The sequence below is a fragment of the Hipposideros armiger genome, unplaced genomic scaffold (genome assembly GCF_001890085.2).
Source record: "Hipposideros armiger isolate ML-2016 unplaced genomic scaffold, ASM189008v1 scaffold_345, whole genome shotgun sequence".
Lineage (NCBI taxonomy): Eukaryota > Metazoa > Chordata > Mammalia > Chiroptera > Hipposideridae > Hipposideros > Hipposideros armiger.
In genome coordinates this window covers 521,289-537,854 of record NW_017731695.1, presented here as the reverse complement: position 1 = coordinate 537,854, position 16,566 = coordinate 521,289, and the positions used below count along the sequence as shown (strand labels likewise).

At 36.1% G+C, this 16,566-nt stretch overlaps 1 protein-coding gene across 1 annotated transcript in view; it reads right to left on the bottom strand.

The window, feature by feature from the left end:
* Window positions 1-2,206: 2,206 nt before the first annotated feature.
* Window positions 2,207-16,566, bottom strand: part of UBXN4 (UBX domain protein 4) — a 48,006-nt gene continuing 33,646 nt past the window's right edge. Inside the window, exons 7-13 of the mRNA XM_019661346.1 lie at window positions 13,571-13,625; window positions 12,653-12,817; window positions 11,806-11,933; window positions 9,875-9,977; window positions 7,551-7,682; window positions 6,414-6,613; window positions 2,207-4,539 (exon numbers count right to left, since the gene is read on the bottom strand). Of these exons, the coding sequence (XP_019516891.1) occupies window positions 4,401-4,539; window positions 6,414-6,613; window positions 7,551-7,682; window positions 9,875-9,977; window positions 11,806-11,933; window positions 12,653-12,817; window positions 13,571-13,625 (922 nt within the window). The 3' untranslated portion in view covers window positions 2,207-4,400. The remainder of the gene's footprint in view (window positions 4,540-6,413; window positions 6,614-7,550; window positions 7,683-9,874; window positions 9,978-11,805; window positions 11,934-12,652; window positions 12,818-13,570; window positions 13,626-16,566) is intronic.

The following is a 16,566-nucleotide window of genomic DNA, read 5'->3' as shown; positions in this document are numbered from 1 at the left end:
TCTCATACACTTTTGGTGGGACTGCAAATTGGTACAGCTACTACGGAAAACAGTATAGAGGTTCCTCAAAAAGTTAAAAATAGAACTACCTTATGACCCAGCAATTCCATTTGGGGGTATTTATCTGAAGAAATCAAATACACTAATTTGAAAACACACATGCACCCCTATGTTCATTGCAGCATTATTTACAATATCCAAGATACAGAAGCAACCTAAGTGTCCATCAATAGACAAATGGATAAAGATGTGGTACCTATATACAAGGGCATATTACTCAACCATATAAAAGAATGAAATTTTGCCATTTGCAACAACATGGATGGACCTAGAGGGTATTACGCTAAATGAAGTAAGTCAAACAGAGAAAGATAAATACTATGTGATTTCACTTATAGATGGAATCTAAAAAACAAAATTAATGAACAAACAAAACAAATACTCATAGAAAGAGAACAAATTGATGGTCGCCAGATGGGAGGGGGTTTGGGGAACAGGTAAGGTGAAGGGAATAAGAAGTATAAATTGGAATTTATAAAAATAGTCACAGGGTAAAAAACAAAATAGTCACAGGGGTATAAAGTACAGCATAGGGAATATAGTCAATAATATTGTAATAATTCTGTATGGTGTCGGATGGGTATTAGAGTTACTGGGGTGATCACCTCTTAAGTTATATGAATGTCTAATCATTATGTTGTACACGTGAAACTAATATACTATTGTATGTCAACTGTGATTGAAAAATAAAAAAAAAAATAACTTGGGAAAAAAAAAGTAGTTTTCAACTTCTTGAAATTTCATTTCTCATAAAAGAATTGTATCTATAGAAATCCTATGAAAATGTTCCATTGCGGTGGGCCCCAACCTGGAAGTCAGGAACTGTGGTGCACAAACAATTTCTCCATCAATAGATAGGAAGTTTGTCAGATGGGGGTGAGGGTGGTTCCTAAACTGACATTGAAGATATTTCTTGGGAAGAAAGTATTATAAGCTGCCAATTATACATAAATTAATCTCAAAGTTCAACATTACTTTTTTTGGGGGGGCACATAGACATAATATAAAGGCTCACATTAAATAAACTTGCAACAAAAAAAAGGATAAATCTAGGGGATAGAATATTAAAACTTTATAAAACTAGTTATAAAAAGTAGTTGGGTAGCAGACAGAGGGGAGAATAAAAAGATCAACAATGGAAAAGAGAGCACTTAGACATGAAACAACTACATATGGGACTAAAGTATGTGACAAAGGTGGCATGCCCAATGCATGGGAAAGATGGATTATTCCATATATGGTGGTGGGTCAACAAGTTAGCTAGAGGACATCAGTCACAGGCATGGGGACGGAAGCCAAATCCCTTCCCAGATTTAAATGTAAAAATACTGAAACCATGAGAATACTAGGACAGATGAATTTTTAAAAATTAATTTAAGTGGGAAAAGTATTTACTCATATAAGCAAGACTTAAGACCCAGAGGTCATAAAGAAAAATAATAAATATGACCACATAAATATTATGGCAAAAACTTACCATCAACATACTCATCAAAAAATAAACAGGGAGAAAATATTTACAGCATATGTTAGACAAAGGACTAATTTTCTTAATATACATAGAATTCTTATAAATCTGTAAGAAAAAAATGGAAAACAAAATAAAAATTGGCAACGAATACTAACAAGCAGTTCTCAGAAAATAAATCCAAATGATCAATATTAAAAGATGTTCAATTTCATTCATGATCAACACAGTCCATTAAAAATGCAGACAATTTTTCATCTATCATGTTGAAAACGATGAAGAAATGTTGGTAAGGACATGGGGAACTCAATGTTCTCGTACACTGTTGGTGGGGCCATAAATTCATAGAGCCTGAAGAGGAGGCCATTTGGCAGCATCTTTTATAATTCAAACTGCAAACACCCTATGATTCAGTTAAGTTACACAAATGTATCCTACAGGTATATTTTCACAGCTAAGATTCCTTCTCAAAGATATTAATTGTAGCAATGTTTTTAATAGAAGAACAAGCAAAAAAAAATATTATAATAACCAATGAACACCACCAGAGAATGGATAAGTTGGGGTACATTTATGAAGTAAAATGCTATACAGCCATTAATAAGATGAGGTAGCTTTATATTGATAGGGAAAGGTCTTCAAGACTATAGAAGTAAAAAAGCAAGATGCATAGTAATATATATAATTTGATCCCATTTATTTAAAATATAAAGGTTACATATTTGCTTATTATGCATAAAAATGTTCTGAAGATTACAAAAGAAACTTAATAGAGGTTACTTCAGAGGAAGAGAACTGGGGGTAAGATGCAAAGAGGGCGATTCCGGTTTCATTTTATAGCCTTTTATACTGTTTTGAGTTTTTCTTTACCATGTATAACTTTTTAAAATATAAAACTGAGGAGGGATCCTCCTACTCAAAGACTGTGAACCATTCTTTTATGTATGTTTCTCTAAGATGTATATTTGAGTTTTTTCAAGGTAAACTCTCTTAAGTTACTCCCAAGTTTTTGCAAATGTATTTCTAAGTTATTAGTAGGGTCACACCCACTTGACAGTTTTTTTGTTTTGTTTTTAAATCCCATATTGCTTGCTATATTTTAAAGATGACAAACCTTAAATGGGATGCTTGCTTGATTTTTCTTTTTAAAGCTCATCTTTTAAATTATGAAAATAATATGACCATTGCAGAAAATCGAGAAAACATGTAAGGGTAAAAGAAAAAAGAACTAAAATTACATATAACCACTCTTACCATTGCTGATGTTTGTTGTCTTTTTTTTCTTTACATTATGTTAATACATAGTAGTATCTATATATAAACTAGGTTTACAAAGCTAGGATTGTTTTGTACCTACAGCACTGTATCCTGCTTTTTTTGCCCCCCAACATATAACAGGTACTTAATATATATTAAATTGAATTGTTGAATTAGTATTGTACCATTTTCTTCAATAAAAGTTTATTATTTCTGCACAAGGCATTTAGTTGGTTTCTAGTTCTCAGGTAAAATAAATAACACTTAATGAATATATTTATCCCTAAATTTTGTCTGCACTTATGATCATTCCTTAGGAAAAAATGATTGGATCAGAGAATATAAAATATTTAAGGTTTCTGATAATGTTTTTCAAAAAGGTTATACCAGTTTTCACTCCGACCACCACCAGCATAGCCTCACAGTTTCCTTGCTAACAATGACTATTATCATTTTTAAAAGTCAATGTTATTTCATAGGTGAAAAAGTTTGCTTTGATAAAATTTCTTCCTCCCATTACAAAATAGAGAGTCCTTCTATATGTTCATTCAAGAGTGATATCTACTAATCTAAAAGCAGAGGGTTAAAAGAGGAACTGTCATGGTTACTCCATTTTTCAAACATTATTAGTTCAGTGGACTCCACTACCAAAAATGTATGGATAAAGTAGCATGTAAGTTAGATTAAGAACGCTTTAAAGTTCTTAGGAATAACCAAATGAGCAAAAGGCCTATCTTTATTCCATACTTCTTGTTCTACATACAAGTACTTTAGGTCTTTGAAGAGTGATTATTGAGAGCAAAACTTCAGTAAAAAGGTTAAAGGACTAGCTATAGATTAGCTCTTGTTTTCAGTCTGATGAGAACAGGACTAGAAAATTATACAAAGTGATGCCTTGCTGAATTAGGAGAGACAGTAATATAGTATCAACGTGTGTCAGAAAATGACTTCCTTCAGTGATTTAAGGTAAGGTTGGGCCAGCTACTTTCCTGAGGCAGCTCCAGGGCAGTACTGGGGGTTAAAAATCAGACACATGACCTTAACAGAGTCCGCTGGAACAAAAAGATGCTAGGATAACAAAATTGAAAAGCAAAAATAAGATCATTACAATTTTTGGAAAAGATTTTTTATTCAGTGTTTAAGATTAAAAACTACAAGATTTTGCTTGCAGCTGATGAGCGCAAAGAGAAAAAAACAAATCATCATCTGATTGGCTAGTTAAAATGCTCTGACTCAGTGTTGAATTAGTGACATACCAGTTGCTTTGTGTGGGTTTCAGAGTTCTGGAGCAAAACTGCTCTACATAAAATGTATCATCTGAGAGCACAGGACTAATGGGTATACAAAAAACTGAAAGCTGATGAAGGGAGGTTGTGGAAGACCTTTTGATTCTTTTAGGTTTCTAGTAGTTGGTTACCATATGCAAGGACCTAGCAGCCAGTTATTTTATCTCTTGACTTGTCTGAGTTAAAAAATTTTGACCCACTAAACAGGAATAAAGAAACAGTTATAGATCAATTGGAAAACATAAAGCAGTCCCTCCTCTCCAGTAGAATTTTAGTTGAATTAAATCATAAGAGAAACAATGATTATTGCACATACTGTACTTGTCACACTACATCTGTTGAGTAGAATTTCCATTCCAAGTGTTGTTTTCATCTTCACCATCATCCTGAGTCCTCAATCTATAGATCTTCCCCTCCTTTTTAAAGTCTTCTCCCCGTTTCTCCAGCATTCTTTTTCTGACTGGTTCCCTGATATAACAAAAGAGGGAGAAACAAGATGACATAAAATAGCAGCAGTAATATTGGGTTGTCAGAAAAGTCATGATGTATTTCTTCTATGTTTTTCGTTGCAAAAACGCGTCATGACTTTTCCGGCAACCCAATACAAAGCTGTTTCCTTTACAATTCCATTAGTATAGGTAACTATAAGGGAAGTTCATGGGAGATAATTATATCTACTATTGCAGTACTAGACGACTTCATATGTCTTTGGCAGTTTAATTTCATCTGTTTTCTAAGCCAATGCAGCCAAAGCATATTTTCCACTTCCATGTATTTCTTGATGACTTATTAAGCTTTAGAAGAGTAGGACTGTCTGCCAACTAATCTTTCCTTTATTATTTATGCAAGCCGATGTATCGACTAAAACATTTATAACTTATACAGCACCCTACAGGCTATCCAAAGCTCCATTCATAACCTAATTTACAGACACAGTCCCAATTAGCAGTTTTTATTCCTTTTATAATCTTCAATAATTTATTTACACAATTAAGAACAAAAAAGAATTCATCTGAAAATGGGAAGGAAACAAGTGAAATTTAAAGCTAATATTCTACAGGGAGAAGAGAAAGCAAAAAGAAAAAAGAAAAACCAATATTGGAACACAAAATTTTACCTACCTTTGCCCAAACCCAAGTCCTCTTCCCTTCTTTGAAAAATTAAAAAACCCACACAACAGCAAGTTATCCTATAGTACAGTAATTCAGAATTAAATGCTTCCACCCAGTTCTCAGGAAGAGTCCTAAACGTCAGTACTAACAAGGTCTAATTTGAATGCTGTTCTAAGACTAGAGAAGAATTTCCCACTGTCCCCACTTGAGTAATGTACTAAGGATGTCTTCCTGCTTAATAAAAAAGAAATCAAGATAAAAGCTAAATCAGCCCAATCACAATTTACACGAATCTTCATTTAGAGTTACTAGGACACAAGACTAGGGATCTCCTTACTGATGGCAGACAGAGACAAGGGTTTTCATTACTTATCACTTAGGGTTAAGTGTGACGATTTGCTATAATGCCTATTAACGGCCTAAGAGTGTTTTAACAGTAGTAGGTATTATTAAGAATTGAGCTCACCTTCTAGGAAAATACTGGGTTGTTGGAAAAGTCGTGACACATTTTTGCAACGAAAAACATAAAAAAATACGTTATGACTTTTCTAACAACCCAATACTTCCTGTTAACCTGTTTCAAATATCTTAACAGAAATCTTAACAGAAGTATGAGCTAAAATCACTAGTGTTGTCTGTTAGTATTACCATTCTAACCGTGGCCATCTGAAATAAAAGTAAGGCCTCTTGGTTAGGGGACTAGTCTAAATAACTCTGAAGGCTCCATTTTCAAGTGAATATCCAGTTTCCTCAATCTGGTCCTTCTCTAAATGACCCAGAGAAGATGGTCAGCCAGCAGATCAAAGAACCATCAGGGTTAAAATTCTCTAAAGCACATTCAATCCCTCTAAAGAAATTATGCAACATGACTGTGAGAAATTAATGGAATACCTTGTCAGACAAAACACGGCTAACAAGAAAAAGATTACTATTTAGACCTGAAAAACAAATCTACTTTTATAGTTATGGGATGAAGAGAATTCAATAAACAAAATAATAAAACCAGAAGAGGTGAAGTAGCTTTCCATAGATTAAGTTTCAGAAAGATGGCTGAGAAAACTCAGGTAAGTGAGCATCCCAAGAGAGACGATATAATAACTCTTCTGAAAATTTGGTTTTTTTCCCTTATACAGAAAGAAGGCAAAGTACCTGTAACAAATTTTTTCATTCTGAATAAGGCATTGGGCATTACTAACATATTTTGCAAATGGGGAAAACACAAACAGATACCTTTTTTCTGAATTGCTAGATGATGCAAGGTTTGAGGGCTCTGAAGCTGCTGCTCTCACTGAGGTCTGTGCAGGAGGATTGCTAAATAAGAAGTTGCTAATCAGTCTCCAGATGGCAAGGAATGGGTAGAGTACTGTCCCCAACAATGCCCAAAAGTCTCCACTGGAAGAATGCACCACGGATGTAGTTGGTCTTCCTGCCTAAAAATTAAAAAATAAACCTAGATAAAGACTACATCAGCCCCATCACATCACACTCAAGGTTCTAGGTGAATCTTTTATCTAAAAAAGAAAAGTCCTATTGATTTTATTTTACTGAAAGAAGGGAAAATTACCAACTTTTGCTGTTTTACAAATGTACACAAACTTCTGGGAACTCCTGAAGCTCTGTTGTTTTTTTTTTAAAGGCGTAATCATAATATAGAACCAGAAAGTAGTTTTCAGTGAAATGAACCAATTATTTTTAAGAGAACTACACTTTTGTACTGAAATTAGTAACCTTGATAAGAAAAGTCTTTCTTGATGATTAAAAAAAGGGGGAAGTTTCAAACCTCAGTGAAAGTAATCAATCCTGATTATTGGAGGGATAACTCTTTTAGGTGTGGGGCTCTAGTTCAGAGCAGGGAAAACTATACTAACGCAGACATAGAAGACCCAGGCTCTCATCCCACCTCTAGAACTTAAGGTGGCACCTTGGCAGTCATTTAAGCTTTCTGAGCCTCTTTTTCTCATATTGTTATGAGGATCAAATGGGATTAATATGTTAACAATTAATGTTATTTTTATGTTTAAATGTTTTTTTTAAAAGTTGGTAAACAATAGAGTCATAGACAAATAAAAAACATTAAGTCTGTAGATTACTCTGCATTTCTTTTGTTCTACTGGTCATTTTTTGTACATGAATAGGTGAGAAAAAAAGTTGAAAATTAAATTATTTGTTTACTTAGTGCCTCACTAGCAATAAAAATACAAAAAGCACAGCATTATGAAACAATAAATTGATCTAACATTTCTGGATTATTTGGATTTTAATTATCCATAGTATACTTTCCACCTTCCCTTCCACTAGTTACAAGCAACAATTGAGTACAACAAACAGAACTGTAAGAATAGAAAAAATATGTATGTTAATACATACTGGCAACAGTACCACTGAAGCACTTGGGGCAAGTTCCAAATCCAATAATTTCTTTTTATAATCTTCTTTGGTAAATTCCCTCCTGGGAAACATGGTTGCTAATGAAAAATTACCGTAAGTGTTGCCAACAGTCTGTAACATAAGTTTAAAAATATTACAATGGTGCCTTTTAAAAGACATTACACACTCATATGCATCCAAAATAACTTTCATTAAAACTGCCTTAATTTTAAAAGTTCATTTAAATGTAAACGCAAAAAACATTAAAAAATTTGTGCTTCAAAAAGTGGCTGAAAGCTGTCAAATCCAAATAGTATTTAAAAGCTTTTATAACTCAAAAATAACCATAAAATAGCAAGAATATAGTACCTACCACCATATAAATAAACTGAATAAAAATAAACAATCAGATACCTCTTTTAAGTATGGCTGCAGTTTGCCATGAAAGTTTTCATTATCTTTGGCAAACTTACATTAATATTTCACAAATACACATTTGGATTATAGGCATTCCCTATTAAATATCCGCAATAGCCCAGAATTTCTCTCATATATATATAACATCAGGAATTTTTGCCTCTTTGTCTCAAAAAGTAAGTGGTCCATAATCAACCCACACCGTACATATAATCCCAGGTCCAGGAAATTACGCTGAGCAGCATCACAATCACCCTTGCAATTTTAAACCATCTGTACTTGTAAAATCTTAGACAACTATTTATCCAGAAGATTCCAAAGAAAGACACTAATACTTTTATTTTTTGTAATTTTTCACTGTTATGTCATCCACATACCTCTATTCTCACTCTAATACAAGGACATACACAAATACAAAATTAGGTCATTCTACTGAAGTGAAGTTCTAACAAAACTGATGCAATCAAAGGTTCACACACACTCCCTACCCCCATCCCGGCCCCAATGTGGCTCCCCCTCTTCACTTACCTGTAGCAAAAGCAGTAAGACTCAGGTCAGGAGTACCCCCTTATTGGGAGGCCCCAGGTGGGGCTCCAAGGCAAAAAAAAGGATGAAAGCAGCTATTTGGGTTGGTTATACTATAAAGCTTAGAGGAAAGAGTTCTCAAAGTAAGTTTTTAGGGCCGGCCGAGTGGCGCGATCGTTAAGAACTCACTTGGGATGCCAGAGGGCCCCGGTTCGGATCCCACATAGTGACACTGCCCTCCACAGCTAAGATGCTGAACAACAGCTCAACCTGGAGCTGGGCTGCTGTGAATCGCTGGCGATGGCGTAGGCTGCAGCCCCTGCTGCAGTGGGTTGCCATGGGCTACCGTGTGTAGCCAGCAGCCAGCGTGAGCGGCCAGCAGCCGCTGTGAGCGGCCGTCCAGAAGCCGGCGACTGATCTGCCTCACCCGGGAAGAGTGCTATGATGGTGCCAACTTGGGCCAGTGAAGCAACGTCCTCCACAACTAGACTGAAGAACAAAATGACAGCAACTTGTCTGTTCCCCTTCCCCCAATTCCCCAGCACTGTTCCCATCCCCCAATTCCCCAATTTAAAAAAATAGTAATAATATTTTTTATATTGTCCAGCCCAGCTCACCAGTGGAGGAAGGCAGGCAGCTTTATAGGTATACTTCTCTTGGGATGCACAGGTAAGGTAGCCAACTAAATGCAGAGAGATCTAGTGGAAAGATCTGAACTCTGATTTTACCCGTGAGACAAATACTGGTACATATAATGAGCCTAGATCCTAAAGGACATCTGCTGCCTAGAATACATTTTGGGTAAGGAATCAATCAGAAAATAAAAGCTAATTGGAAGTTACTCATAGCTTATTTTCTAAGATATCAAATTTCACACCCATTCAGAGTAAGGCCACATCATGTTGTGGAAGTGAATTCCTGAAGAAGTACTTGTTGCCAAATAAAGATTATTGATCTTTAGGCACAGACAACTGGCAGATGGTGGGAAAATGGCTAGCCCCAAAGCATTCTAAGCAACCTGCAGAGAACGTGGAGAGGACCAAGAAAAACTGCATCCTTTTTACAGGAGACAGTTCCCTCTGATTAGACCTTTGGAAAATCACTTGCTTGTCACTACTCCATTAGAGTGTACCAAGCAGTGAAGTTTCCAGAGCCTATTCCACAATATCAGCAAATTCCTATTTTTGCACAAGCAGGCATGCTGTTCCCATGTGGCCCTAATACATGACATAAGTTCGACACCCCGGAGGTGTCTTATGCCTCCCTCCTGGGGATGGGTCATGACTTAGTCACCTTCTTCAAATTCTGCTTGAAAAATCTTCCAACCAACATTTGAATAGTCTATTCATGTACCTTTATTACAATTCAAGACATAAATTTACCTGTGCAGCAAACTGCCTTGCCTCTTCTAGAGGAGCATCAGAAGGGAACTGATTTGTGAATGAAGAACCATCAGGAAGACGGAACTGAATTCTTGCAATGGTGCTATGAAAAAAAGAAAACTTAAGTCACAATTTTTACATATTCACAAACAATATCAAAAGTTAGAGAAAATTAAAGTGAAAATATGCAATGAAAATAGTTTTCACAATGTCAGATCTTTTCATTTATAGTGTTTAAGAATAGCTTTATCGAGATATAATTCAAATAACATAAAATTTACCCTTTTAAAGCATACAATGAAGTGGTTTTTAATAGAGTTGTGTAATCATCACCACTATCTAATTCTATAACACTTTCATCATCCCAAAAAGAAACTCCAAACCCATTAGCAGGCACTCCCTATTCCTCTCTCACCTAACTGGCCATCTGTATCTGTAGGTTGGCCTACTGGAGGCATTTCATATAATGGAATCATACGATGTGTGAATTTTTGGTAACTGGCTTCTTTTGTGTACCATTATGTGTTCAGGGTTCATCCGTGTTGTAGCATATGTACTTCACCCTTTTCATTGCTAATATTCCACTGTATGGGATTATACTATGTTTTGTTTATCCATTCTTCAGTTGATGGACATTTGAATTATTACCACATTTTGGCAATGATGAAGAATGCTACTAACCAAATCCATCACTGGAACATCCAATTGCAGATCCAATGGATTCCCTCTTTTGCTTAATCCTATTTGACTTGATATTCTGACAACTAAAGAATCCTAACACACAAGATAATCACTATAGTTATTTTGATGTATGTGCTTTCTGTCTTTTGAAAGAGGTTTCTTGAGCCCTCTTTTGAAAGTCATTTATAGATACTACTCACCTTACAATGTGGTTATGCCCCAATAAACCCACTGTAAATTGAAAATATCATAAATTGAAAATGCATTTAATACACCTAACCTACCAAACATCATAGCCTAGCCTAGCCTACCTTAAATGTGCTCAGAACACTTGTTTCCCTACAGTTAGGCAAAATCATCTAATGTAATGAATGCAGAGTATCAGGTGTTTAGCCTCATGAAAGCATGCCTGACTGGGAGGTGCGGCTCGCTGCTGCTGCCCAGCACCACAAGACAGCATCATCACACCACATATCGCTAGATGAGTAAAAGATCAAAATTCAAAATTTGAAGTATGGTTTCTACTGAATGCTTATTGCTTTCACACCACTGTAAAGTAAAAAAATCCTAAGTCAAACCATCGTAAGTTGGGGACTTGTCTGTATTTACCACTGTTATATAGTAAATTCACATTCAGTAACAAATACCATTGGAGACTACCAAACTGGTCAGTATTTCCTACTGGAACTACTTATTTTAGCCACAGCACACATCAGTTTTAAAAAGCAGTCAAGGGCCAGCAGAGTGGCGCGATTGTTAAGAACTTATTTGGGACGCCAGGGGGCCCCGGTTCGCATCCCACATATGAGGGCCAGTGATGCTGCCCTCTAAAGCTAAGATGCTGAACAACAGCTCAACCTGGAGCTGGGCTGCTGTGAGTCGCCGTCCCCGGCGTAGGCTGCAGCACCTGATGCAGTGGGTTGCCATGGGCTACCGTGTGTAGCCGGCAGCCACTGTGAGCGGCCAGCAGCCTCTGTGAGCGGCCGTCCAGAAGCCGGTGACTGATCTGCCTTGCCTGGGAAGAGCGCAATGATGGTGCCAACTTGGGCCAGTGAAGCAAGGTCCTCCACAAATAGACTGAAGACCAAAACGACAGCAACTTGTCTGTTCCCTTTCCCCAATTCCCCAGCGCTGTTCCCATCCCCCAATTCCCCCCAAAAAAAATCTTAAAAAAAAAAAAAAAGCAGTCAACAACTGCTGTTGTCCTCAGCTGCCACGTACAACAGATGTTTACGTAGGAAATAAAGTACCTTCTTTCTCTTATGGAAGCATCCCTCTTCACTTCCATTTCTGCTTGTTTGGCCAGCAAGGCAGCAGCTTTAGCAGCTTCTACTTCTTCCTTTGTCTTTGCAAAACGAGCTGCTCTCTCTGCTCGATCCTTTAAAACAGATGTTAGACGCTAATTGTCTTTCACTGCTAGAATGGTCTATTTACGCATTTCCAAATACAAGGAACAAACACATACATGCATGAAATTCCTTAAAGCCGTACTCGTATATTATCTTTATCATCTAGATCTGGTATTTTTTAGTTTTATCAACTGCCAGGGACCAGAGTTGTCATTAAACAAACAAGGACTTGATTTTGGTCTCTACTGTATCTCCAGAGCTTCAAACAAGGTTTAGCACATAGTAGGTAAATACTTGTTGAATAAACAAATGAACAAACAATATGAAGGTAGGAATGGTTTTCATATGTATTACAGCTGCTCAATTCTAAAAACCATTGTTGTAAAACCATCCTACTTGATGTGTCTAAATCCTTTGAAATGTCCCCCCTCAAAATGCTTGTGACTAGAGGAGACTGACCGCTAAGTAACCAATTCTTAGCTTCTTTTCTGGGGACTCTTTGAAAACTACCATTTGACTATTGATAACATAGAGAGAAATTACTTTAAAAAAAATCATCTCAATTTTAATCTTAACTGTATTTTAATACAGTTTCTAGTAAAAGGAAGCTGAGAATTGGTACTCTTTCAATCACTACAATCTACTATTTTTGTGTGCATTGTCTGGCAATAAACCAAAACCACTATACCTGGAAAAAAATTTCACAAATGTTCTAGAGTTAAGCATTAAAGATAAACTTAATACTTACCAATGCAATCTGCTGTTTTATACGCTCTCGAGCTGCCCTATCTTCTGCCTTTTCTCTGTTTCTTTCCTCTAACATTCTTTTTGTTAATTCTTCTTCTTGCTTTCTTTTATAATCCAACATTTCTTTTCCAGTTTTTCTCCTCTCAATTTCCTTCTTAATCTCTCTCTGAATTAAAGAGAAAGTAAGTTTTATGAGCCAAAAACTTACTTTAATAATCTGTCCTAGATATTATTCTGTATGCAGGGAAAGCTAGGTGTGGGGTACAACAAAAGGAATAAAACAACCACATAAAATGTAAGGCGTCAGTAGGCTTTATTCACAGCATGGGTTAATGGTCAAATGTCTATCAATTTATAAATCTTTGCCAGTGGTTCTATTAAGATTATGATGTGCTCAATATAATTTGAAAACAAACAAAGTTACAGGTCTTTGGTTTCTAAGGTGACTATGTTACCCTCCAAAGACAACAAAGCAGTCATTTATGCGGCTTGAAGAAACAATCACCATCCTCTATTAGCACCCAAAAAAGATGAAGCAGTTTAGGTACACATGCTGAGAAAAATGAATGGTGCACTAGAATGCAGCAACTCCAGAGGAAAAATTCAGCAAAATGTCTACAAATTTCTTTTTCATAAAAAGGAACTAAAAATTTGATCTGCATCAAAGCAAAATAATTTTAGTTCAAGTCCCTTTAGTCTTAGTGTAAAACTCATTGCAGAGGGAGAAATGATGAGCCAATTTATTCCTAGAAATTTACAAAAAGAACACTATGATCCTACCACAGAAGGCAGATAATTCCCTTCAATGTGCTGCAACACTAAACTATCACCAGGAAGCCATCCTAGGTCTGCCAACTCTATCATCAATGTTCCTTCATCTAATGGAAGAGTAAAACAATGCTTAGTACACGAACTTTACCTGTTCTTCCTCTTTCCTCTTCTCTTCTCGCCTTTCTTCAAGTTTTTTGGTTAGTCTGTATTTGAAAGTTTAAATTTTTAAAAAAATACATTAACTGAGACACATCATATTAATATAAACATTTAGGACATTTATTTAGCTAAAAACAAAAGGGGAAATGTAGAAACAAACAAACAGAAAGCTCTTGAAGGAAAAATAGTCATTTATCTGCTGGCCCTTGGTCCCTAGAGAAATCCATATGAGTTAGTGGAAGTGCATCAGAAGTGTGGCTCCAGCTCTAAGTGCCTTACCTCTTACTGACCATTAGTTCCCTTCCCCCCGCAACCATATACATCTTTAAATATATAAATTAATCACTTACAAATGTCTGACCCATTACACAGAAGTGAAGAGCAATATGGTACAAAATTGTTTAAAATAAAAGCAAAGGGCCTGCTGAGTGGCGCATTGGTTAAGAGCTGGCTTGGGACGCCAGAGGGCCCCGGTTCAGATCCCACATATGAGGGTCTGTTCCCCTCCCCCAATTCCCCAGCACTGTTCCCATCCCCCCAATTCCCCAATAAAAATCTTTAAAAAATAATAATAATAAAATAAAATAAAAGCAAAAATACCTGAAGGTTAGCATTTATAAAAACAAATAATATCAAAACTGATTCCCAACTGGAAGAAATTCATCAATTAAAAACTAATGATTCTGAAAGCAGATAGTGGTGATAGTCACACAACCTTATGAATATATTAAAATCCACTGAGTTGTACACTTTGAATTTTATAGTATGTGAATTATATCTCAATTAAAAAAATAATGGTACTTTCTCTAAGAGGGATTTGGGTTACATAGGTATATTCACATGTATTTGATAAAACTCAGCTGAACAACTTGTGCCAGAAATCAAGGGGGTGCTCAAAGAATGACAGGACTTATGTCAAAAGGACAGAAGACCCAGCATGAAGGGGATTATACTAGCCAAATTTGGGGCAATTTGTGCACCAACAAGAGTCCTAAGAGAAATAAACTGTAACACATTTTGTAACATAAAAAGGACTTGTGAAACATCTTACTGCTGAGGGGAGTTATAAGTTGGTATAACCACTCTGGAAAACTGTTTGGCCAGCATCTATGACCCAGAAATTCCCACTCCTACAAATACACCCAAAAGATACATTCACCAAGACATGTACAAGAATGTTCATAGTGCTCTATTCCTAACAGGCCCAAAGTGAAAGCAATTCAAATATCTATAAACAGTAAAATGGGTAAATTGTGGTACAGTCAAATAACAGGACGCTACAGAGCAATGACAGTGCGCCTACTATTACCACTACAGATAGCAACAACAGAAGAGCCTCACAAATACAATGATGAGCAAAGGAGAGCAGACACAGGAGTACACGTGGTATGATTCTGTTATGATAGTCACAAACAGCAAAACTCATCTATGGTGTTGGATTCAAGAAGTGGTTATCTGTCAGAGGGAAGCAGTAATTAAGGCTCCCAGTGCATGAAGTATACACTGGTAAATTTCTATTTCTTGATCTGGGTGCTGGTGTCCAATAAGAAGTTAACTGAAAAAAAGGGGAAGTAGGAAAGTGGAAAGTAGGAAGAGGTGGATCAAAGCACTTTTCTACAGAAGAATGAAAGCTAGCTAATAAATGTAAAAGGAATAGAATTAGAAAAAAAATATCACCATTTTAAAGTACCAATGAAATAAATGATCCAAGCAAAAATGAATTGATGCCAAAACCACTGGTTAAAAATTTTTGAGGAATACCATATTCAGTTTCAAAGAATCACCCCATAGGTAACTTATTAATTAGGGAAAAGGGTATCTTTTTAATCAAGAAGTCCAACATACACCATCTTAACCAATGAATAAACTCAACATCACCAATAATACATACATCTGATATTAGCTGCCTCCTGATGTGAGTAATGGAATATACTCATCAAAGTTTAACTTGAATCTAGAATGATGAAACAGGGCAGATCAAGAGGCATTCTAGAAACATTCTAGCCAACTCAAAAATGTCCACGTCAGGAAAAATGAAAACAAAAACTAAAAAACAAAACGAAATGTTTTGGATTAAAAGAGACTAAACTAAATTTAATGAATGATCCTTGACTAAATCCTGAATCGGGGGAAAAAAGTTATAAAGGATATTATTAGGCTAATTGGGGCAATATGAATATAATCAAATATTAGATGTTATTGTATCAATTTATAATTTCATTAGTGTGATAATGGTATTGTAGTAAAATTTGAAAATGTCTTTATTCTTTAATTACATACCACCTACAGAACTCTCTTCAGAGAAAAAGAGATGCAATTTTGTTCTAATTTGGTTGAAAAGCCCACTTCATCTTACTCAATAACAAATCAACTGTTTCATCACATTTGTATCTGGGACTCTACCACTTACTTGTTCTTTTATTGGACTAAGGGACGGGGCAGGGCATGGGTCAGTGGGTGTAGACCCCAGGCTCCAACTGAGGCTGGAGACCCTGCTCAGAGCTGAACAAAGTCTCAACCAATGTTTTTATTAGGAGATACATGCAAATATTTAGAGTGAAATGAAATGATTCCTGCAACTTTCAAATAAATCAGCAAAAAAAGGTACTCTTTCAACTCTTTGAAGCTGAAACCTTTCCAAATAAAAGGTTGGAACTGATGGTACTACATATTATCTTTCCCTGATACATCTGCAATTTTTAAACATAATATTATAAACAAAATAATGCATTTTTACTAAAAGATGTATCTTTTCATCTGAATCACTAAAAGATTTGTATTTCACATTTTTAGCTTTAAAAATAACACACTGTAGGGCCGGCCGAGTGGCGCATTCGTTAATAGCTGGCTTGGGACGCCAGAGGGCCCCGGTTCGGATCCCACAGATGAGGGCCAGTGACACTGCCCTCCACAGCTAAGATGCTGAACAACAGCTCGACAACTTGTCTTTTCCCCTTTCCCCAATTCCCTAACGCTGTTCCCATC